This window comes from Pyrgilauda ruficollis, unplaced genomic scaffold, assembly GCF_017590135.1.
Source record: "Pyrgilauda ruficollis isolate IOZ18807 unplaced genomic scaffold, ASM1759013v1 scaffold131, whole genome shotgun sequence".
In the NCBI taxonomy this organism is placed as follows: Eukaryota; Metazoa; Chordata; class Aves; order Passeriformes; family Passeridae; genus Pyrgilauda; species Pyrgilauda ruficollis.
The window spans coordinates 863,939-886,877 of NW_024511544.1; the positions used below are offsets into that span (position 1 = coordinate 863,939).

At 47.5% G+C, this 22,939-nt stretch overlaps 1 protein-coding gene across 1 annotated transcript; it reads right to left on the minus strand.

Moving 5' to 3' along the window:
* Positions 1 to 8,959: 8,959 nt before the first annotated feature.
* Positions 8,960 to 21,717, minus strand: LOC121349067 (collagen alpha-1(III) chain-like). The gene is made up of 6 exons (XM_041459139.1): positions 21,686 to 21,717; positions 20,948 to 21,404; positions 19,183 to 19,239; positions 15,905 to 15,978; positions 10,202 to 10,316; positions 8,960 to 9,599 (listed from the first exon to the last, which is right to left on the minus strand). Exons 1-6 carry the CDS (start codon positions 21,715 to 21,717, stop codon positions 9,438 to 9,440), a joined length of 897 nt encoding a protein of 298 aa, XP_041315073.1. The 3' UTR covers positions 8,960 to 9,437.
* Positions 21,718 to 22,939: the final 1,222 nt, after the last annotated feature.

Consider the following 22,939-nt stretch of genomic DNA (forward strand, 5'->3'; position numbering starts at 1 on the left):
AAATATAAAAAAAAACAACGGGGTTAAAAAAAAAAAAAAAAAAAAAAAAAAAAAAAAAAAAAGGAAAAGTACTGAACTAGATTTTGTTTTCCAGCCAAGTTTGTCCAAACAGTTTGCTAATAGGAGAGCTTTGGGGCAATTCTGTGAACCCTACGAAAGTGGTTTGTATTGCAGATCTCAGGGCTTTTATCAATAATCTCCCATCTCCTTGCAAAGCTGGGAACATTTCCCTATCTACCTGTGCACAGATAAAATTTATGTCCAGATGAAGGGCAAAGTAGTCTTGCATTTAACATTTGGTTTTAAAGGATGTAAACAGCATTAACCAATTTGTAAAAAAATTGGGAAAGCCTTGGCTGGGCTGATTCCTGGTTTTGCAGAGGTTGCCTGTGCAGACACTTCCCACATCTGGTGCCACGGGCCTGGTGTGCTCAGCCAGGCAGTCACAATCTGCAAACAGTGCCTGTGGGGTGAACACTTCAGAGGTTTGGAGCAGCAGTGGGCTCTGGGATGGAGCAGGGTGAGGTAGGACAAGAGGGAAATCAAGGGCCTTTCAATACATTTGAGTCATCTTAAAGAAAGGAGATGCTAAAGTATGTTAGTGAAGGGGAAACTGCAGAATTCAAGGTTAAATGAGAACAGCTAAACATAATTAGAATTAAAAGGGATGAAGGAAGGATGAAAGACAGTGAGATGTCAGGGAGATGCTTTTGGAAGGGAGAACAGAGAAGTGTCCTCCTGGAAACATGAGGAAAACCAGTCAAGTCAAATTTCCTGGGCGAACATGGGAGCCAAGAGAGAGCCACAAGTGAGAAATTGCATCAGATGGAGTTGCAGATGCATTTCTTCAGATTCAGCTGGATCTTACAGCTGCATAGTTGGAAAGAGAATGGTACAGAGGTAGAGAGTGGTTTGGGGGTTTTTTTGGGTTTTTTTGTTTGTTTTTTTTTTGGGTTTTTTTGTTTTGTTTTGTTTTGGTTTTTGTTTTTGTTTTTGGTTTTTTTTTTGTTTGTTTGGTTTTTTTTTTGGTTTTGTTTTTTTTTTTTTCAATGAAAGCCTCACAGCACTTTGCCCATCTGTGCTATGGAAATCTCTTTTGACCTTGCAGAGTGGCCTGGCCATCCATCATGTCAGGGCTGAGCTACCTGCAAGGAGAGCACTGGGGACTGTCACCTCCCCTGCCTGCCTCAGTGACTGCAAAACCAGAGCAGAGCCCAGCCCCAGCTCTCCCCATGACAGATACATCCCTTTCTCTGCTAGTCCTTAGGCTTTTCCCATCACTTTCTCCTGATTTATTTCTCATGGTTCAGTGGAAAAGTGAAAGTAAGCATACACACAAGGTCTTATTTACCTTTAGGTGAATATCTGTAGCATCAATCTTGGTAGCAAAGAAAATCTCAATTCTGCCACCTTTGTCTTTTTCCTGTTTTATTAGAGCACATATTCACATTTCAGAGCTAAAGAGAGGCTGATTTGCTCTTTCCTACAAACTGTGCCTCACCAGAACATTTCACATCAACTTTAACTCTCAGGCAACAAAAAGGAATGGGTAACAAGATGATGACTTAATCCAGCATCTTTTCAAGTCTATGGTCACCTTTCCTTTAAATCAAGACCTAAATCCTTATTCCTAAAAGCAGCTTTGACACTTAATCCTTGGAGGGAAAAAAAAAGAAAGGGAGTGAGTCAAATACAATAATACTTTTGGTTGTTTTTTTTTTTTGTTTTTTTTGTTGTTTTTTTTTTTTTTAAATTTTCTGCTGTGTTAAAAGCTCCAGGGGAATAAAAAGCAGTGAAATTCAGTCAGTAGGCCAGAGTCTGGGAGAACAGGATAGACTGGACTGAAATGAAGCTTGAAAGCAAATGAGCAATTTTCAAATTGAGAAAAGGACAGGGAGGAGAAGTCTGCAAACAGAGGAGGAGAGGAAAACTAATCGAATTATCTGGATGAGCAGTGAGCAGAACACACTGCACATCACAATAAGCACAGCAGAGGTGAGGAGGAGCAGTGCTAAGAGCAGAATATTGCAGATTAACCATTTCAGGGTGCCTGAAAGAGTCAAACAGGAGCTGAGCTCAGATGAAGGAGCAAGGAGATGCCAGTGTGAGGAAGCGGCTGGGCTGTCACTCTAGAACCTGAGAGCACCAAGAGTGTGTGTGGGAATCTGGGAGGAGAAGGAAGAGCCTGGACTCAGGCGTGGAGGGGGATGGGGAGAGGCTGGACAAGAGCAGGGGCTCAGAATCAGCAGGAACAGGAGGGATCCCCAAGCGTTCGGCCCATGTCCGCTCCTACCCAGAGAGCTCAGAGAAAGGAAGGTGCTAGAAGAGGAGGGGAGCACAGGTCCCGGGAGCTGGGGGAGCTGCGGGAGCCTGGGGGGCACACGGAGTCCACGAACGGAGAGAAAAGGAGGGGGGTGGCACTGGAGGGCTGCGGGGTGGGACAGCAGGACAGGGACACGACCCAGAGCCGGCAAAGGAAGGGATGAGGAGCACGGTGGGGAGAGGATAGGCTTGGCACGGAAAATGGGAGGGCCCAGGGAAGATAAGGGTGCCGGAGCTGGGGGACAGAGGGTGAGGTCAGAGCCGCGGCAGACGGGCGCGGGTACCGAATCACAAAACGAGAGCAGCTCCTGCCTCTGGCTCCCAGGTACGGCTCTCGGCTGCTGTGAGCAGCAGTGATTGATTACAGACTTAGGCTGCTGCTATTTTGGCCCTGTGACTTCAGATGGTGTAATCTGAGGCTGCCGTGAGCTTAACCTTGCAGCAAGGATAACTCTTGAGGCGTAGGGATGCTTTTGGGGGAGACGTGTCAGAAAGCTTTTCCCCAAACTGCGTTTGTAATCCTGCCACTCCTCTCATCAATCACCAGGCGAGCACAAAACCGGCGGTGTGCTTCCTGCTGGAGTGTTGTGGATTTTCAAAGGCAAAGTGCACTATTGTTTGATAGCCAATTATTCACTGGCATTGATAAACAGGCTCTGCCCGCGATTACTGCTGCAATTACTCACTCTCCTAATTTAGACACAAGGAAAAATTAATTCAAGCTTCCAGTTGATCATTTATATCTTTGCCTTTTGTAATACACATCAGAGCAGGCTGAAAACAACTCCACCATAAAGGAAACTGATCTGTCCAAATTGATAAAGCGTTTTACTCCCGTTCTGTCACCGAGGGAGGCATGACTGAGTCCAAGCTGAAGGGCTGTGGCTGAATGTGAGGTTTTTTTATGTTTTGGGGACATAAAAAAATGAAAATAATTTTGTTAAACCTTAAATTAAAAACAGAAGGGAGGGATGTTACTGCAGTCAGATGGGAACTCCATGTACAGCGAAGCAAGCAAATAAAGCAGTAGGATGTTTAAGTGGTTTGACCTCATCCTGTCCCCAGGCCACCCTTCAAGGGCTGACAGACCTGACTCCAGCCAGCAGACATCCAAGACATTCAGGGGAGACTGGTGGGGAGAAACCAGAATGTTGGCAGTGCAGCGCAGGATGAAGTGGAACTGGCAGAGGCACATAAAGCTGTTAACAGGCTCAGTAATGGTGAGCTACAACCATCTACTTACTCCTTCTAATAATTCAGGAGCTGCGAGATGGAAAGGAATCCACGTCCTGCCAGAGCAAGGGAAATTATTTTATTCATTTTCTTGTTGTTATTGAAGTTCCTGCACAGGTCTCAAAGGGCACAAGGGCGTTGTGGTCACTGTGAGCACCTGGGAAGTGCCTTCTCCAGCGCCTCCGAGGCCGTGCTGTGGTTTCGCTTTCCTGGCTGCTGGCAGGCATTCAGCCGTCTGGGAGAGGAGCAGGAGGAGCCTTTCTTTGGAACGCGGCTGGCAGCACATCCCTGCCCAGCTGCATGCGAGGTGGAGCCGCTGCCCGAGGTGAGAAGGTGCAGGGCAGGCGATGCCTGGGCTCCCAGGGCAGCAGCCTCAGCCTCTGCAGCGAGCGCGCCTTCCCTGTGCCAGCTCCTGCCTTCCTGCCCCAGGTGCTGTCACTGCAGAGAACTTTCCTGCCCCGGTGCGGGGCACAGCCTGAGTGGCCCCAGGTGGGTTTTTTCCCTTGGCTCTCCCCCTGGGAAGCACTCGTGCCAGGCAGCATTCCCAGAGGAATGCCAGCACTTTCTCCAGCCTTGTGGGCAGATGGGGTGAAGCACAGACAAGGCCGTGGCACCTCTGCTGCTCAAAACACCCTTGAGGCAGATAACTGGGTGTAAAACTGAAAGGCAGCAAAATATTGTCACCTCCCAACATCTGCTCCGACTGACAGCATGGGAGCTTGGAGCGTTCAGTCCAGGCAGCCCAGGCTGGGCACAAGATTGGCTCAGTCACGAGAATCAGAAGATCGTTGCACTTGGGGGCCAGAGCTGGGCTTGGCTCACGGTGCCCCAGGCAGAGATGTGTGATGGGCAGCACTCGTTCCGCTCAGTGGGCAGCCTGGCAGGTGCACTGCTCACGGTGGGCTCTGCAGTACCTGGAGGTGCTGCTGCCCCTGCCCAGCTCTGCTGGGGCCAGACCCCATCCCCTTGCTGCCAGCATGGCTCTGCCCATCTTTGGGACACATGAAGCTCCTCGGAGCAGTATGAGAGCCAGGCAAGCAGAGCTCTCCTGCCTCTTCAGGAGGTACTCCTGCTCCTGCGCCTGAGCCATGCAGGGTGGGCTGGGCAGGAGAGGACACTGCTCTGGGAATGTGCTGTGGCCAAATCCCTGCAGGGGCTGGGAGCGGGCACGGTGCTGCCCAGGGGAGCTGCCGGCTGGGAGCTCTGTGCCTGCACATGGCACAGGAAATATTCACCAGAGGTGTGAGCAAAGACTGCAGCACTCCGAGATTCCCAGCCCTGGTGTTTGCTCCAGGTGTGTCCAGTCACAATGCACTGACTGTGATGTTATAACTGGGCTGATGAGAAAGGAAAGAGAAAACTATCAGAGCTCATCTTATCTGAGACAATCATGCATGATCAGGAACTGTGTAATTCAGTTGCCCTGCTTAGCCAAAAGTTAAAGAGTTTCTAAAGTTTATTTCCTGTCTTTATAGCAACTGTCTGGCCATTTATTTATTTTCACTGAAAGCTGCTGGTGTGCTAAAAATAATTTTTTGAGCAATTCTTATGGCAGATACTATAACAATCACAGGCTGAAGTCAGAGCAGTTGGGAAGTGAAGGATGCCTCCTTGGGCAATCTCTTCTCATGAACTTCCATCACTTTTATTTTTAAGTTTGTGCTGTAGCGTTCCGTGTCCCTCACCACCGAGAAGAGCTGACGGCTCGCATTGTTGTTACCTTGAAAGGGCAGTTATCACAGCTAATCCACCCTCCAAGGTTTTTCCTCAGGATAATTATTGTTTTGGTGATTCATCTTGCAGACCCTGCCCTTCCTTATTCGCACAAAATATCCTACTCCCTGCAATATTTCTGGGTCAGGCTCGTGCCACACGTGATTTCCTCTTGGGCATGCAAACAACACAAGATGGATTTAAAGGTCAGCCAGCGCCGGGCTGGCCACCCTCGGCACTGCCCCAGTGTCACCTGTGGGGACATCACCACACAGGGAGGGTTTGGGCACGGGGTGGTCAGGTAAAGGTCACTCTTGTGGGGTGGGGGACAGTGCCTCTGTTGTTGTGCTGGAAAATTTCACCACTCCTGTCTTCTTCAGTGGAAAACATTATCACCAGCACATCCTGGCATGTAATTTGGCCTCATTTATTATTGTCGAGTGTTGGCTTAATGCTTATGGTGCATTTCTAAGGTACTTAGAGAGGGCTGTGGTTTTTCAAGGAAGCATAACTCATGGAGGACAGGGGAGGGAAAATCCTGAAAGTTTTTGGCACCCAAATTTTATTGAACATGAAAAACATAACGTGGGCAGGCTTTAGCATGATCTCTTCATGGCCCAGAGGCCACGGGGAAGGGAATCTGCCCGGCAGGCAGGATTAACTCCTGGGAGAGCTGGGCTCTGCTGTTGCTGCCAGCGTGCTTGTCCGGACATCCGTATATCCTGCGCTCCCCACCTCGGCTCGGAGCAGGCACGTGGCTTTGTGTTCCACCTCAGCACACACAGACAGGACAAAACCCAGAGATGGCACCAAAAGGTGGGTCAGAAGCTCGGTTTGGGTTTGTTTGGGAGCTTTCCCCCCTGCTTTGCTGTTTGCACTAGAGGGGTGGGCTCACAGCTCCCAGCTTGTTTCGCTCTCCCTGACGGTGTGACACAGCAGGAAAGAGGGAGCACTGACACAGGGAGCCAGGAAAACCCCAGGCTGGATTGGATTGACCACCTTCACCTGGTGAACTGGCAGTGTTTGAAGGTCCCCAGAGCAGTACAGGCACAGCTCCTGCTCTGACCCTGTCACACACAGGTGGGGCACGACGCCCATACCAAACACAGGAGGTCACTTTTGGTATTGAGCACGCCCGAAGCTGACACACAGCCAGGGAAACCTGCACAGGTACCTGCTAGGTCAGGCTGGGAACAGAGTCTGAGCAGCTCTCCTGCAGCCCCAGCCTGCCAGCAAACAGGGGGAGGCAGGGACAGCCCCAGCCTGCCGTGCTGCCCAGGGGCAGCTCATGGGCTCTTCATGAGCCAGGGGCAGCTCCCGGGGATGTTCCTGCCTGATGTAACTGTTTTTAACACCAAACTGATTTTATATATGATGGTAGTCTCACAAGCCCTCCCTGCACGGTACACAGTTATGACCTGTTTCATGAGAAAAAACACAAAATGGACCATTTTCCTGGCTTTTACTTGGAAGAAGTTAACATGAACTGTGACCACACTGATTTGTTTTGAAAACTCTCCCAGCAGCCTACACTTACATTTACAGGTTTTTGGATGTGTAATGTCAACAGTTCAGAGAACCAGGGCTGTAGTGGCACAACAGATTCAATCTGCTGCTGCTCCCTTGAGTGTTAAATACGTTGAATTGGCTTCACCATGTCTAAAATGCTATTTTTTAAATTTTTCTTTTCCCGGCACAAGAGTTCTGAAGCAACACTTCTGAGAGTAGCTACCTGGGCAGGGAAAGCTGCTTCCAGTGCCTAAAATATAAAAATCTCTTTTATTTGGGTAAACAGTGCTAAAACACCAATGTTGTACCTTATAAAGATTTGCTTGGGATTTTATTATTGTACAAGAAAAACACCCAAACTACCCAAGCAATAACACATCTACTAAAGGTGGCCAGTAAATAATCTAAAAATATGAGGGAGGGTTATATTCACCGTGGCTTAGGCAGTAGAGAATACAGAGCTTGGTTTGGTTACTTGCCTTGTTTGTAGGTAACGGTTTTCAAAATGCTAGGTTGGAATTGATTGGGTTTTGATGAAGATCTCAAAGATGCTTGTTAGAAGAAGCCACCTGTGTACTTCCCGTTAGGTATCAAAACAACACTTCCAAAGCTTTGTATGGAACTGTCACATGAATTTAATGTGCAAATCTGTGTTTAAAGCTTTGCTCACCATAAGCAGAAATGTGGAAACTCAACAAATCACCTCTGGAAAAATGGCATTTGTGAGTTATATTCTCAGAAGACTAAAAATAGAGCTCCATCTGTTTGTTTTCCTTTATGAAGTGGCCAACTGTAACACTCCCTTACCAGCCCTAAAAAAGAATTTACATAAAAGATGGTGACGCAAACCCTTATCTCATGACTGTGTCTCGTTAGGTCATCCATGGTGGGCAAAAAATTACTTCACTTTTAAAGTGTCTTTGCCATCTTCCCTGACCGTCAACCAACTCAAGAAAATATTTTGGGGCATTATCTGCACAGCAACCTGTTACCTTAATAGTGCAAATGTGTCAGTGGAAGCTGCAGTACCATGGGAGTTGTTGATCACCTTAAGGCAGCAGTGACACAGAAACCCTCCCACGGGCAGTCATTAACAGAGCTCAGAGCTGCCCTGGCCAAAGGGCACCAGGCTGCTCTCCTGGGAGAGCTCCACAGCTTCAAACCCTGCTAAGCAGAGCTTCTGGGCACCCAGACCTTTCAGCTCTATTTCATATTGTTTTATTTTATTGTAGGAAAAACACTTGTCATGGCTTATCTGTCTGACAATGAACATGTTTGGTGCTTGAAAATGAACATCCAAACCCATGCCAGGGCCTCACCACCCTCAGAGAGAGGAATTCCTGCCCAATATCCCATCCATCCCTGCCCTCTGGCACTGGAAGCCATTCTCTGTGCCCTGTCCCTCCATCCCTTGTCCCCAGTCCCTCTCCAGCTCTCCTGGAGCCCATTCAGGTCCTGGCAGGGGCTCTGAGCTCTCCCTGGAGCCTTCTCCTCTCCAGGGGAGCACCCCCAGCTCTCCCAGCCTGGCTCCAGAGCAGAGGTGCACAGGAGATGCTTTGTTGTCATCCAGTCACGGAATTTGTTCTAAATCTAAAAGCAGCATTGGACTATTTTCTGTTGCCAATTTTGATGGAGAGAGCTGTGTTTGGGTTGGACAGGGATGGCACAGTGATCAGCTCAGTGCTGCTCTCCACGGAGTGAAACACCCTGTTCAGTATTGAATTTACCTATCAGCACTTCTGACTTTGATTTCTGGAGAATAATTCCTGAGCACTTGCACTCCCCACGAGTCACCCTAAAATCAATAAACAGAGTTCCAGAGCAGCTTAGATTTGGCTGCTGCCAGAGCTGCAGCTCAGTGGAGTCTGAAAATCCCTGGGATATCCCTCTGGGAGCCAACAGTGCCATGAATGGGCAGGGAAGGCTTTGTGTACAGCTGGGCTGCATCTGGATACAGACACAGGCTCTGAGTTTCACAGGAGCACGGTGCTGCTCCTAAAACCAAGGAAAGGGGATAGAGGGGAGCTGGGGAGGATGGGATTGTTGGGGTGTCCTCTGCAGGACCAGGAGCTGAACTCGATGATCCTTGTGGATCCCTTCCAATTCAGGATATTCTACAATTTTTAGTTCCTACATTTTAAGAGCAGTTCAAAGGAAAACTCCTGTGTTGGCCCTGCTTGAAATACAACACTGTGGTCACTGAGTGGGATTTGAAGGACAAGCAGTTTAGTGGGTATTTTTTCTTTAAGAAGGTAATCTTGGAATTTCTTGGCTCCATTTCAGAATTTCTGCAACACAATGGAGTGTCAGAGTCATGGCAATCCAGTGGGAACACAGGTTTTGCCAGGGTTGAAATGTGCAACAGAAAACAGGTATTTTATTAAGAGTAAAAACTTTATCACACACCTCAGAAATATACTTTAAATGCTTTGGAGAATTTCATATGGTCTAATTCACTTCACAATGAATAAACAAACAGCCTGGTTTATGGCAGGTGTCCCTGCCATGGGCAGGGGTGGAACAAGATGAGCTTTAAGGTTCTTTCCAATCCAAACATTTCTGGGATTCTGTGATATGGTAATAATTAACTCCTGTATCCCTCAGTGTGCTAATAGCATCTTTCTCTTCATGGCTGGGCTAAGCAGACATGGCCAAGCTCCTTAAAGCAAACCTTCTGGAAGGCACCAGTGCCCCAGCAAGGGCCAGCAGCCTCTGCCCTGAGTGGTCCAGGCTGGCACAGGGCCCCTGGAAAAGTGCCCAGTGCATTTCCCACATCCACACCTTCCTGCTGCCCACTCAGTCAACAATAAGCCTTCTGAGCTCTGATTAAAAAAAAAAAAAAAAGTCATAATCTATTAAAAGCTAATCATCATTCTAATAATTTTATTTTAAAATATTTTAATTAATTAGTATCTTAGCTAAGTCTTCTCTTAATATGTTAATTAATGTAATGAGTTAATTGTACACTTTATTTCAATAAGGTGTTCAGACAACACCTTCAGGCACAGGGTGGGATTCTTGGGGTCTCCTGTGCAGGCCCAGGAGTAGGACTCAATAATCCATGGGGATCCTTTCCAGCTTGGGATATTCAAGATTCTGTGAATTATTCTGAGTTCAAAATGAAATCCTGCCCTGAGATTAGGGGAAGGATTTCCCTTGACTCAGCGGAACCCAGGTTTAAACAGGTCTGTTCCTGTCAAAAGACAGCTCACTGGAGCTGCTCCTTGGCACTGCACCCACTTCAGCTCTCTGCGCAGGAGTTGCACACATTTCATTGCACCTGTGTGACAGTCAGCTGGAACTTGTACCAGCCTTTAACAAAAATCCTATTTCCTGCCTTTGTATCCCTCAGATACTCATGTACTCTGTTTATTTCACACTCTTTAATTACTCTCAGGCCTGATGTTCTACCTATTTCACTTACCTGTAGGTTTTCCCACTGGTCTGATGAGGTTTGCTCCAAACTGAGGAAGAGCTGCAGTGTTGTCTGTGCCTCCCTTTCCTTGCAGCATGCAGGCAATTGGGGCAGTGCTGGGCAGCTGATGAAGAACCCATCAGGAATTACATCAGGCTCTGAGAGCAGCCTCAGCCTTGCTCTCTGTTAACAGACATCAAGGCAGGCTCTGGCTGCTCTTTTAGCATAAACCCTTCAGTGGCTTGTACCAGGACCCAACAGCTTTAGCAGGCACAGTGGGAGTTGGGACAAATTTACTCTTGCAGGAGTTGGGAAATTCAAATTACACCTCTCCTTTTCTTCCTTATCCCTCCTCATTTTAGGGAGCTACTGCAGAAACCACTTCCAGCTGAGAATCAGGGTTAATGTGCAGCATTTTGGGACACTGGGATTGATTGACCACTGGTTGCTCCTTTCCCTTCATTTACACAGACTTGTTGGGAGTGTACTAAAGGCTGTGTAATACGTAAGGTGAGGTATGAGGTACACAGGGAGTAGCAAACTCCCTCACAGAACTGGGACTTCCATGACTTGAGCCTTTCTCTGCTTTTATGTTGTGCTGGGTTTAACTAACCAGCTCAACATCTTCTGTATATAGAGTTTTAACGTCAAAGCAGTGTTTTTTCAGAAACATTCTCCTATTTCAGAAAGGACCTTTTCAGTCGCCAAAAATACAGTCCTTAGTAGCATTATGTGGCTTGTAATAGCTTTATTTTGAAGATTGCTTTAATACAACAGGCTGGAAGAGAACAGTGTCTGATTTTCTAATGCCTCTTCACTGGAGTGGTTTCAAGTGTCTGAAACAAACCAGTCTAAAAATCCAATTCCACTACAACCATAGAACAAATAAGAAAAAATCTGATTTCTCGTGTTGCAACAACACACACACTGACATCTGATGCCTCCAATAGCTCCTGCCAGGACCCATCTTTACAGAACATTGAATTCACAGCTTCAGCTTGGGGGCTGAAGGCCACACCATGCTCTGATGGCTCTAGAATTGAGGGAGGTCTGTTCTTTTGGGAGGCTCAGGTGAAAGCAAACTTAGCAGAACTTGTCTCTTGACCAGTGTATCTGAGACTCGTTTTCCTCTCTTTCAATGGTTTTTGTTTTCCCCTTGCATATATATCAGGTATTTTATCATTTGTCTTGTAAAGCAAAAACCTGTCTGCACCTATGAGTCCAGCTTGCTGCTTACCCAGGGACAGAGCAAGCGGGACTTTTTGGCATAAAGATGTCACAGAATCTTTCAGGTTGGAAAAGGCCCTTCGATAGAATCCAACCATTAACCCAGCACTGCCAGTATCCGCTATCCCGTCTGTCCCTGTCCCTCCATCCCTTGTCCCCAGTCCCTCTGCAGCTCTTCTGGAGCCCCTTTAGGCCCTGCAAGGGGCTCTGAGCTCTCCCTGGAGCCTTCTCTTCTCCAGGTGAACATTCCCAGATCTTCCAGCCTGGCTCCAGAGGGGCTCCAGCCCTGGGAGCTGGTCCAGGGACTCCTCTGGACTCTCTCCAGCAGTTCCACATCCCTCCTACATAGGAGCCTCTCAGCTGCCACGCCCCAAGTTCTCAACAAAAGCATTAAATTTTTAATTCATCAAACTCCCCTGCCATGACCATGGCACGAGCACCCCGAGCCCCTCTGCAGGCACAGGGATATTCATTAGCAGTGGTTTCTCTCCCAGAAAAAGCCCAACAGGTCTCAGGTTTCACACCACAGGGGGAATTCAGAGCACACCTTTCTGCATGGAAGGGCACAGCACACAAATCACTCTCCTGGGATGTGGATCTGGGCTGGGGCTGTGTATTCTATTTTTGGAGCAATACTGGAATGTTTCCAAGACCACCGTGACACAATCACTGCACTATGGGTGGTAAACAAGTCCCCACTACTGCTCAGCCCTTCCTGCACTGCTTGCTGAGCATTCTTTCACCACTGCCTGTATTACAAGGGTTCTTGGCATGCTGTCACCTCATCCTTGCACCCCTTGGAATAAACACATGGGAAAGGCAAACCAGCCCTGAGCCCACTGCACAGCTCCCACCCACTGGGTGGAATCCACAGACACCCCAAGGTGAGAAATTACCTGGTGAGACAACACTGCTGAACCAGCAGCTGCAGTGGGTAGCACAGGATTTAAACCTTCTGTAAGCATACCACGTATGTCCATAAAACGTTAGGTATTGTTAAAGCTTTTAAGGCATTTGGTACTGCCAAAATCAAACTCACAGTGTTTCTCTGCCTGAGCCTTACCTGCAGATACCTTACCAGATGTTAGGACTACTCAAGATTTTTATGCAGCAATTTAAACTCGTGGTCAGAAACCAGGTCTGGAATAAGCAGAGCTCCTGCACATTCAGCAGTAAATGGATGTTCCTACCCAAGCAGTGAAGTCTTGTATCAAAGATCTTAAACAAAAGTTAATACTAGAATAATTAACACTCTAATTATGAGTGTTGGAATTATAGTGGAGACCAAACATGGCCTTGAGTTTATTTCAATGCTGGCACTGTTTTTTCCTCTAAAATTCACATCTTCATTTAGGAGAAAGTAAAGGCACTTCACCATCAGTTGCACAAAATGCTGTATTTTATTAACTAAATCAAAAAAAGTACAGTTAAATTCACACAAAACGTTCAATATAAGCAATACTTAACATGTTTATAAGCTAGGACTGTGTCTGATTTGCAATTTAAATAGTGGCTGGTGTGAGCACAGCACATTAATACTGCAAGGTGCTCTGAACTGACATCACACTATCCCACAGAACAGTGCCCAGCCGGAGCCCTACCAGAACTATTGCTGCGGTGCACGGCAATTACATCAAAAACATGGACTGATTTTTAACAATTCCATGAGAAACCACACCACCATTTTTAACTGGAAACTTCCCTCCTGCAGCACTGTAAATAATGCACCACTGAGAACTTGTTCACTGGGAGTGCCCGTGCCTGGTGAGAAAGCACCAGCTTTCATGGGAACTGGAATCTCATACTTTTGGGGAAAGAAAACTGGAGTTTTTCCACTTGAAATGCACCAAGCCAAAGGAAGATGTATTTCAGCTCCCTGTGAGCACACAGTACCAGTACTGTGATATTCAGCTCACACCACCTCCACCCTAACCTCAGGGGCCTCCAGCTCACTCTGGAAGGAGCTGCCTTCCCAGCACAGCCTCTTACTTACCACAGCCCAGTGTCCCCCAAAGTGGCATGTGCAGCCCCAATGTCACCATGCTGCATTCCTACACTTCCACTGGGAACCAAATCTGCTAAGACACAGTTTTCATTAAGCCCCAGCAAGCTTAGAAATACCTTGTCCTTTCTCTCCATGTCCCAAAGCTTCAGAGTTTGCAGGCTGGAGCCCAAAAGGTCCTGGTGTTATAATAAAGCCCTAAGAAAGGCAGCAGGTTGTATAGTTACCTCCTTGTGAGCAAAATCCCTGCCCTAAAACTATGCAACCTACTACCTCTTCCTAGGAGCCCCACGCTTCCTCTGTGCAGTTCTTCACTCTCTGCAGGACTTTAGCTCCCCAGCTGCTCTGCTCTTCTGCCCTGGCTGGGCACACACTCCGAGGTGACACTGTCAGCACTGACAAACAGTGGCTCACTGCCTGTAACACTCACCAATGGCTCCATTTTCACTCTCCCTAAGCTGAACTTCCCATTCCAAAAAGCATTTATTTCTGTGGGGTTTTTTGTTACTACAGCAAGCTGCTTGCTGGGCATGCTAGCACAGAACCACTTACAGACTGGGTACACCAAGCACAGCAGGAGGAAAGAGAATGCAATAAACTTTAAAAGTCATTTTATAGAAACAATACCACCTCAGAGAAAAGTTCTGGCTCTTGGATGCTCAAACTCCATAGTTTCACAAAACCCCAGAAAGGTGAGAGGTCATTTTTGGCCAAAATTGGCCAACATTTAAATTTTGCATTAGATCTGGAAAAGCTGCAGAAAAACATGCAGACTTAATAAAGGGTAATTTTAAGTTTTCCCTCCAACTTCTGTCATGGAGCTTGAATGCATTATGGAAATTGGGGTGCCCGAAGAGTTTAAGTCACAATGTACAAGCTTGAGCTCCCTGTATTTCATGTTCTTCTAAGTGGCTTGGAATTGTTCCCTCTGTGGAGTGTTCTACCCTCTACCTAAAGCACAGGCATTTTCCATTCCCAGCCAGCACTATGCCACTCAACTTGGGAGCAAAATTATGTGAAGTCAAGGATATTCTGTGGGGGTTGTACCACTCACAGTGACTGTCAGTCCTGTAGATTCTGGCACTGCTGCTTTCCAACCCTGAATGCATCTGGTTTCACTTCCATAAGTGTTTTTAGCCCAGGACTGGCTGCAAGGGAGCGCAGTTTGTTTTACTCCTCAGGGAAGGCAATAGATTGTATAGTTATCTCCTGAACAGGGTAAAATAACTACCCTACAACTATACAATCTACTACCTCACTCTGACAGAGAAGCACAGACTTCAGCAAGAGCTCAGCAGCCAACCTCAGTTTCATTCTGAAGGATGTTTGATACAACATCCCAACAACTGGAACACCAAGAATTTGTATTTGATTACCCCACCATACACATACAGGAATAATCTATTCTTAACCTTTTACTCATTAGGGCAGAAAAAGTAATGCAAAATGAAACCTAGCTTTTCCAAGAACTAGAAAAATCTAAACACAATTCCCACAGCTATTACACAAGTATTTTGTCCTGTCATAAGCACTACAAGTACAGAAATTCAGCAAAATCTGACATTGAGCTTAAAACTGAAAAGCGTCCATTGTCGATTATCTGCTGCTTTAGGAAAGACAGTAGATTGTATAGTTATCTCCCAGTGGTGGGTATGACCCTAAAACTATACAACCTACTACCTCATCCCACAGTGCAGGCATCTTCAGAGCTGGGGCAGGATTGCTGCTTCAGTCAAGACAAGTCAGGCTAGCTGCAGACAGCATTTATAATACCACAGAGAAAGCCTTCCCCTTGCTCCCCCTAGTCACAGAAGGAAGTTATTTTAAAAATAAGGCTTCCATATTTCAAAATTTTACCAAATGCGTGGGTCTTAAGTAAGCAAGCTATAGCAGTCACAGCAACAACAGTCAATAAGTTTCTGTAGAATTACCAGTCGTGTTCCACAGGTGTCACTTCTTACCTGAAATCAGAAGAAAAGGCTCTCAGCAACACTGTAGGCACATACACATTTCTTCCTCTTTAGAACTTAAAAATGATGCAATCTAGGACCACAGCTATGTGACTGATTTATACAGATCAGATTGAGGCCCTAATATTTGTAATCCTGATTAAAAAAATATTATTACATAGAGTGACCTTTTCACCTATTGCACCAATAGCTAAAAAAAAAAGGTCACGCACTGTCCAAAGTACTGCTTGGAGCTTTTTCTGCTAGTCTTAAATTACGTTAAGCCTTGTGCACAGGAATTCTTTTATTAGAAGCAAAACTCAATAAGATTATGGCCTCTATCCTGACATTTTGTTAAACTGCCTTACCAAAAGGCCACTGAAAAGACATGTTTTCCCATCAGAAAGAAGTCTGAGTTTCTCTAACTGCCTCTGATGTAACTTTAAAGCCAATTTCCACATTAACATAGCTCAACATCATCTTTGAATACTGAAATGAAAACACTTGCCAGACAGATGTGTGACTCAGAATTACCTTCGTAGCAAGGACAGCTTGAGAACAGGGCTGGAAAGGAAAACGACTGTTTGTCCAGGTAGTTTATACAATAGCTGAAAATGTTTAGAGAAAAGCAGTTTTTAAAACTCTAAATACATTTTACTAGTACTTGATCCCAGTTGCAGTTTTCAGCCCACTCTCCAAACAAAGCCTGCACAGAACAAGAACACCCTCATGCCCGCTGGTGTCCTTGCCAAGCACACAGCGCGTGATCCCGTGCGCTCACACAAAGGGATGACGTTATTCCTTGGACAGACACAAAATCAAATTACTTTCCAGCCCCCCCACTGCCTTACTACAGAATCCTTTATACAAATAGTGATGACAAATTTGTGTGAATCAGCCTTAAAATCTCACTTGTAATTGGTATAAATCCCATTATGTGCTTTTGCTAACTTACACACCTACCAGAAAATAAACCTTAGTGTGGACACAAGTACTTGGTCCTGATGCCCAAAGCAGGAATAAATCAGAACAGCAGCTCTGGGCCAGAGTCAAACCTTTATAGAGCACTGGCCCCCATCGCATCCTTTTAAATCAGTTCTGGCAGAGCTGACATTCCTTTCAGCTCCCTGCTCCTGCATCCCAGACTTCAGCAGCTGAACACAATCCCTGTGAACTGCCATTCTTCAGGGGGAAAGGCAGCCTGGCCTGGAGCTGAGCTGCACAGCACCAACTCTGCACCTTCAGTTGGATAGTGACCCCAGAAAGTAAATGAAGTCCCACATTCAGTGTCTGAAGGTGATGGTTCTGTGATGTACTGAAAATGTTCGAAGCACACTGAAAACCTGAATGGGTGTTACACACCTGTTTAAATTTTACAAAATGTAAGGCAATACTTCTGCATTTCTTTTTAAAATTAAGACTGAAAGACACAAGGATTGCAATAAACTAGAAATCGATCTGTTTTATTTCTTCACCTTTAGACAAAGCTTAGCTGCAAACGTAACCAACCTAACATGTATCAAATAACTTTTATTTTTAGTATTCCGCTTTACATTAGTCCTGCATTTTGGGGCATTTTTAACTTGTGGATTATTTCTAACAGTCTTTCCAAGATGCATCATCTAGGGTGCCATATTCTTGGACAGGTGAGATCTGCCAGGTCCCCTTGGGGGCCTGCTGTGGGCTGCTTCTCTCATACCATGCATCAGGGGGTTCTGGCACCCACAGCAGCAGGGAAGCCTGACAAATTATCCTGCTGGCACAGCCTCTACTGAGCTGGTGTGTTCTCATCCCCAGTGAATCCAGAGCTGCAGAAGCTCCCTGCTGCTGATGTCACCGTGCTGCTGATGTCACACAAGTGCAGCACAGGAGCTCAGGGTCACGCACCTGCACATTCACTCTTTCAGCACAACACACTGTGAAAGACAAGCTTTAAACAATCTCTGAGCCATCTGCTTTCCCTGTTAAAAAAGCCAGGTTCCCAAGGGCTGCTTTTCCTTCCAGCACATGTTTAAAATCCCCAGAGCACTGTAAGGGGACAAACTGACTCTAACTGTGAAGCTGGATGATCTCAGCAGCCGCAGCTCCCAAGGCTGCAGCTCTGGCTGCACAGCTCCCACCACACGATGGAGCTCTGGGATTTACACAACAGCTCCAACACCAGTTCTTCAGTTGTATCCCTGGATTCCAGCAGCACTCCCTGCACTGAAGCCACACTTCCTGAATCCCAGGAGCTTGCTGAGTGAACATGTACTGCCTTTTCCAGCTGTGCTGAGCATCCCAAGTGACTGATGCAGGCTCCTGCCTCAAATGTGCTCATTCCATGGGGTTTTTGTGTGACTGGAGTGCACAACAGGAAGAAAGGGAGCAGCACAATTAATATAAACTTCATTATTCCTGATACCGCTTCCCCTCACTCCACTCACCCACCCCTGCACTGCCTGTTGTCACATGCAACAGGCACATCTCAGCCGCTCTTCCCAAAACAAGCTCAGGAAAATCAGATAGTGACTGACACAAAACTTTCAGCATAAACTAAAAATGTTTCCTCTTCCATATTCAGTTTTGGATTGTACCTTCCTTTGTCTTAATAATGTGTTAATCTGAAGGTAACATCCCCAGCTCAAGCCCAGGCACCTCTTCTTCCCCTACGCAGACCCAAAATTGAAACATTTAATAAACCTCCTTCTGGACCTGCCAGCCCACTGAGCAGCAACACGCTGGATCAAGAGTAAATCACACTAGAAAGCTGCTCTGAACTGAGAAATTATACTGAGGAGAAAAGGGGAACAAGCAGTTCCAGCACAAAAAAATGCACAGATGTGCTCTTTTGGGCAGCACCACAGTCCACACCCCCAGACAGGAATACATGTCCACAAAGGTATTTTTTGGAATTTTTTATACAACATTAAGATTAATAGTACTGACTGCTACCAATAACGCCTTTATCTACTGCCTCAACTGGAAATACAAGGTTTTTTCCCAAAATCTCTACCCCACCTGCATTTAATTAACACAGTGCAATCTGGCTTTAAGTAATTATCACACGATATTACTGTTGTGCTACATTTTCAATTAGTGTGTTTGGTTTCAATTGGTTTCAATGTATTTTTCTCACCATATAGTTATAGATGGAATATGAATATCCAGAAACCATGGCCTGAGAGAAATGGGACGTCACCACTGCCCATTCAAGCACAGAGTGAAGCCCATCTCCTGCAGAAAAGTCTGTGAGCACAATTAATGATTTCTGCTATGAACACAGAACACAAATCCTGGCCTCTCTCTCTACATACACTTGATTTTATAGCAATAGCACTAAACTCTCTGCATCCAAGTGATGCATGTGCCACAGCACTGCACAGTGCTGCTGGAAACCTCAGGAAGGCCTGAGAATGACTACACCAAAATGGTCACATTTTCTACTCCTCTTTGAGTACTGCTCTCTCAGAACACAGAGAGTGAGATCTTTACAAATAAATAAATAAATAAATAAACGTACACTTCAGCCTCAAACATTACGAAGGCCTCAGTGCCCTTCTCAAAGGAAAACATCAGTTTGGTTATCTGGCCCTACTTCAAACATAAATGTGTGTGTACACATATACACATACATATATGAAATACACAACTGCGTATTTATTCACTAGATTTACATCTCCTAGAACGTGCTAGGAGCAAGGAGGCTTTTTCTGCAAAAAGTTTACAAATTATAACAATTACACAAATTCAGCAAGAAAGTTAGTACACAAAAATATTTCAAGCATGCTGTGTTATGTTATTAATTGGCAATATAAACAAACATCTATTACCCTCTCTAAGTCCTGGGAGCCTTTCACTATTTGCAAATGAACTGATGTTTTCCACCACTAAACCACAAGAAAACAGACAAGACATTCATCAAAAGGAAAGTGAAGTAGGGATACAGCTCATTGCAGTAGGAAAACAAAGCAAGTTGAACTCGTGTTTTATCTAAATTTCCTTTAGACTAAGGAAGTACTAAATCTCCAGTATTAGTATGTAAAATCATTTCCTAGCATGACCTAAGTGACTTGAGGTTGCACTTAAGATACACAGAGTACAGCTTGGGAAAAACTCAGTGAAAAAAAATCACAGCCAGCAAATTTCCATTAAAAATATCACAATACAGCTACTTACTCATGAGGCTAACTATCATAGAGAAAAAAAACCCTCATTAGCCCATTACTGCATGTTGGCTGCAGCAAGTTTCAACCACCTCTGCAAAAAACTTCTTGGAAGTTCAGACTATTAAACATCTGAGTGTTTCTGTGAACAGAACTGATCAAACTTGACAACAGAAGCCACCACAAACTGTTTGGTGAGGCCCCTGGCAGCTGGGGATGTTTGAAGATGCCCTGTTTCCTAAATATTATTTAAGTTATTGCTTTTGAAGGGACAGATTGATTTTCTCAAAAATTCTGTGATGGATTCAATTTGCCCACTGCTGCTACTGAGCATTGTTCCTGTGTACAATTTGAATGGGAGCATGTTTTCCCTACCAATTAAGCACTTCAGTCACAAAACTGCCTGTGCAAAGCAGTACAGACAGAGAGCAGCACCAACAAGGTGGGAAAGGCACATCACTAAACAAGGATTATCCCAACCTTGACCATCAGGTTGAGTTTCTACTCCTCAAATCACACAATTGTTATGGTTGGAAGGGACCTCTGGAAATCATCCAGTCCAACCCCCTGCCAAGGCAGGGTCACTCAGAGCAGGTGGCACAGGAATACATCCAAGTGGGTTTGGAATGTCTCCAGAGAGGAGTCTGGAGATGTCTCTATGCCCTCCCTGGGCAGCCTCTTTCAGTATTCTGCCACTCTCATGGAAAGTTGTAATGTAAAATCATAAAACCACAATTTGATGGGGTAAAACTCACTGAGCCATGACAGAATAAAGTCACCAGCAGCAGTGTGCCAGGGCCGGACCCTGCTCTGTGCCACCACCAGCCCTGCAAGGGAACCCACATGCGCTGAGCCCTGAGCCGGCCCGGGGGCTGAGCGGCCCATGCCAAAGGCAAGAGCCACACCTGCAGTGCCCAGAGGCCAGCCACAGCTGCGGACACCAACTGCAAGTACGTGTTACACCAGGGCACCTCTGCTCCATCGGGGTGCTGCTGCTCAGGTGCGCAGCCAGCCCCGAGCACGCCGTGACCGGCCTTGGCTGCGATGTGCCCGTGTCACCCCACCCGCTCCCGGGCAGGGCCGCACTGGCCCCCGTGCCGCAGCTCCCGACCCACTTCCAGGACAGGCCGCTCGTGAGGAAGCGGCGGGCGCCGCCGGGGGCCGTGGGCCCGGGAAGGCGCAGCCCCACGCCAGGTAACGGTGCCCGCTACAAACGACAGCCCCGCGCAGCCCCCGTGCCCCCTAACAGGGACTGGGCCGGCAAGGCACTTCCACCTACTTTCTAAGGGATTTTCTCCACCTTTCGCCCCTCGGTCCGAGCTCAGCCCCCACTGCCGCCCTCTCGCTGCCCTGGCAGGGCTGAGCCCCCCCCGGCCCCGGTACCGGAGGGGCTCCCCCGGCCAAGGTCCCCCCGGCCCCGGCAGTGACGTACCTGGCGCCGGCGGCTCCCGGGGGCGGCACTTCCGGACCTTCCAGTGAGCCTGGAGGAGAGCGGGGAAGAACGAGGGGAAAAGGCATCGGTGAGGGGAATAAGGACAATGAACCGGGCCCACGGCAGAGGCGGCGGAGAGGCCGGGCCGAGGCCCCGCGCCCGCCCGTACGGGCCCTTCGGCTCAGTCCCTCCGCCCCCACCCTTCCCCCGGCGCTCCCCAACCCCACGGCCGCTCCCGCGCTCCCCCGGCCCCACGGCTGCCGCCCGGCCCCACCGTCCCGGTACTTGCGGGACCCGGATGAAGTCGCGGCCGCTGCGGCCGCCGCTCCCGCGGCACCACGGGAAGGGCGCCGCGCCCCGCCCGCCGCAGCCGCCGCCCGCCCGCCAATCACCCGTCGCCTCCCGCGTCCATTGGCTGTGGGGCCGTGAAGTCCCGCCCCCGCCCGGGAATATAGCTCTTCATTGGTCAGCTATGAATAGGGCTCCGCCCCCTCCGCCATTTATTTCGGGCGCGTTACACAGCGGTCCCGTAATGGCGCTCCCGGCGGCCGCGGGTCGCGCCCGCCTTTCCCCGCCTCCACCTCGGCCCTGCCCTGCTGGGCGTAGGACCCCGCGGCCCGGCTCAGCCCTGCCCTGCCCTGCCCTGCCGGGGGTGAGCCCTGCGGCCCGGCCCGGCCCGGCCCGTGTCCGCCCCGGCCCTCGCCCCTCGGGCGTTGGGTGCGGCATTAGCACCATTACCGGGCTCGGGGGCCTTGGGCCCCGTGGCCCATCGCACAGAATCGTGGAATCATCAAGGGTGAAAGAGCCCTTTAATGTCACCCAGCACTGACTGTGTGACCCCTAAAGCGCCCAGCGCCACACGCAGACACCTTTGGCACACCGCCATGGATGGTGACTCCGCCACTGCCCTGAGCAGCCAGGCCCTCCAATGCCCGACCACCTGAACAGTGAAAACATTTTTCTAATATCTAATCTGACTCTCCTCTGTCTCAGCTCAAGGCCATTTCCTGTGATCCTCTCACTGCAGGCACACCACCACCTCACCAGGGTCCAAATAACCTTTTCTGGTTGTACTCCTGATTGATTTTTGCAGCGTTTGGAGGATGCACCACATCTGCAGGGAGCATCAGCCTTTCAGAGGAGAAGTGGTCCTTCAGCTCCTTAGTGTGTCTGCTCAGGTGGACTCATACAAGCTCAGGGACAGAAAGGCCATGTTTAAAATTGAACTTCAAACATAGCACTTGTTTTCAATTTTCACAAGATTTTTGGGCTAGGTCTTGATTTTAATAAATAAAAGTATTGGCTATAATAATATAGTACTTATAATCTCTTCAGTGAGCCTTCAATTAGATTATTATATATATATATCTATATATAATGATATTCAGTGTCAAATATTGAAGTAAAGAAAACTCTGAATTCACTACGTATTCTTGTCAGAATTTTTTCTTTTGAGTAATTTTTTTAATAATTAAACTTATCAGTTCTTAACATTTTTTTTTTTTTTTTTTACGTGTATATATAGTTGGAATGATGAAGTTTATGTGTGTCTGGTGTCTTGCTTCAAAAGTAGTACTTTTTATCCCAGATTCAGGAAGGTAACGTGTGCCTTGGTGGTGGTCATGAGAGCAATGAACATACTAAACAATGACCCAGCTGCTGACTGGGTAAGGCAGACGCTTTGCACGTTGTTCAAACTAAATCATGACGCCTTAACAGCTAAAATGCAGTTTTTAATCTTGTGCAGGTAAAACTTTATGAAGTCAATCCGCCTGGCTGCTGTAGTGCGTGTTCTCTGTAATGTCGAGTGTATTTTGCTGTTCCGAGGGCAGGCTGAGGAGCTGCCCGCACGGCGCTCGGCGGCTGCTGCACTTCCCCCGAAGCTCACGAGATGGGGCGGGAGGCCCGGAGGAGCCCGGCCCGGAGCGCTCCGGGCTCTGCGCTACCGCCCACGGCCGCGCTCGCTCCGACAGCGCTCGGCAGCTCGCTGCC

What these genes read in the sequence shown, in the direction of transcription:
- LOC121349067 (XM_041459139.1), bottom strand. Translation starts at nt 21,717, where the DNA reads ATGGGCCACGGGGCCCAAGGCCCCCGAGCCCG. An exon ending in CCGGGAGCCGCCGGCGCCAG is followed by an intron (nt 19,240 to 20,947) that starts GTACGTCACTGC and finishes CTTGTGGTTTAG; the next exon opens with TGGTGGAAAACATCAGTTCA. An exon ending in GCTCCCAGGACTTAGAGAGG is followed by an intron (nt 15,979 to 19,182) that starts GTAATAGATGTT and finishes AAACATTTTCAG; the next exon opens with CTATTGTATAAACTACCTGG.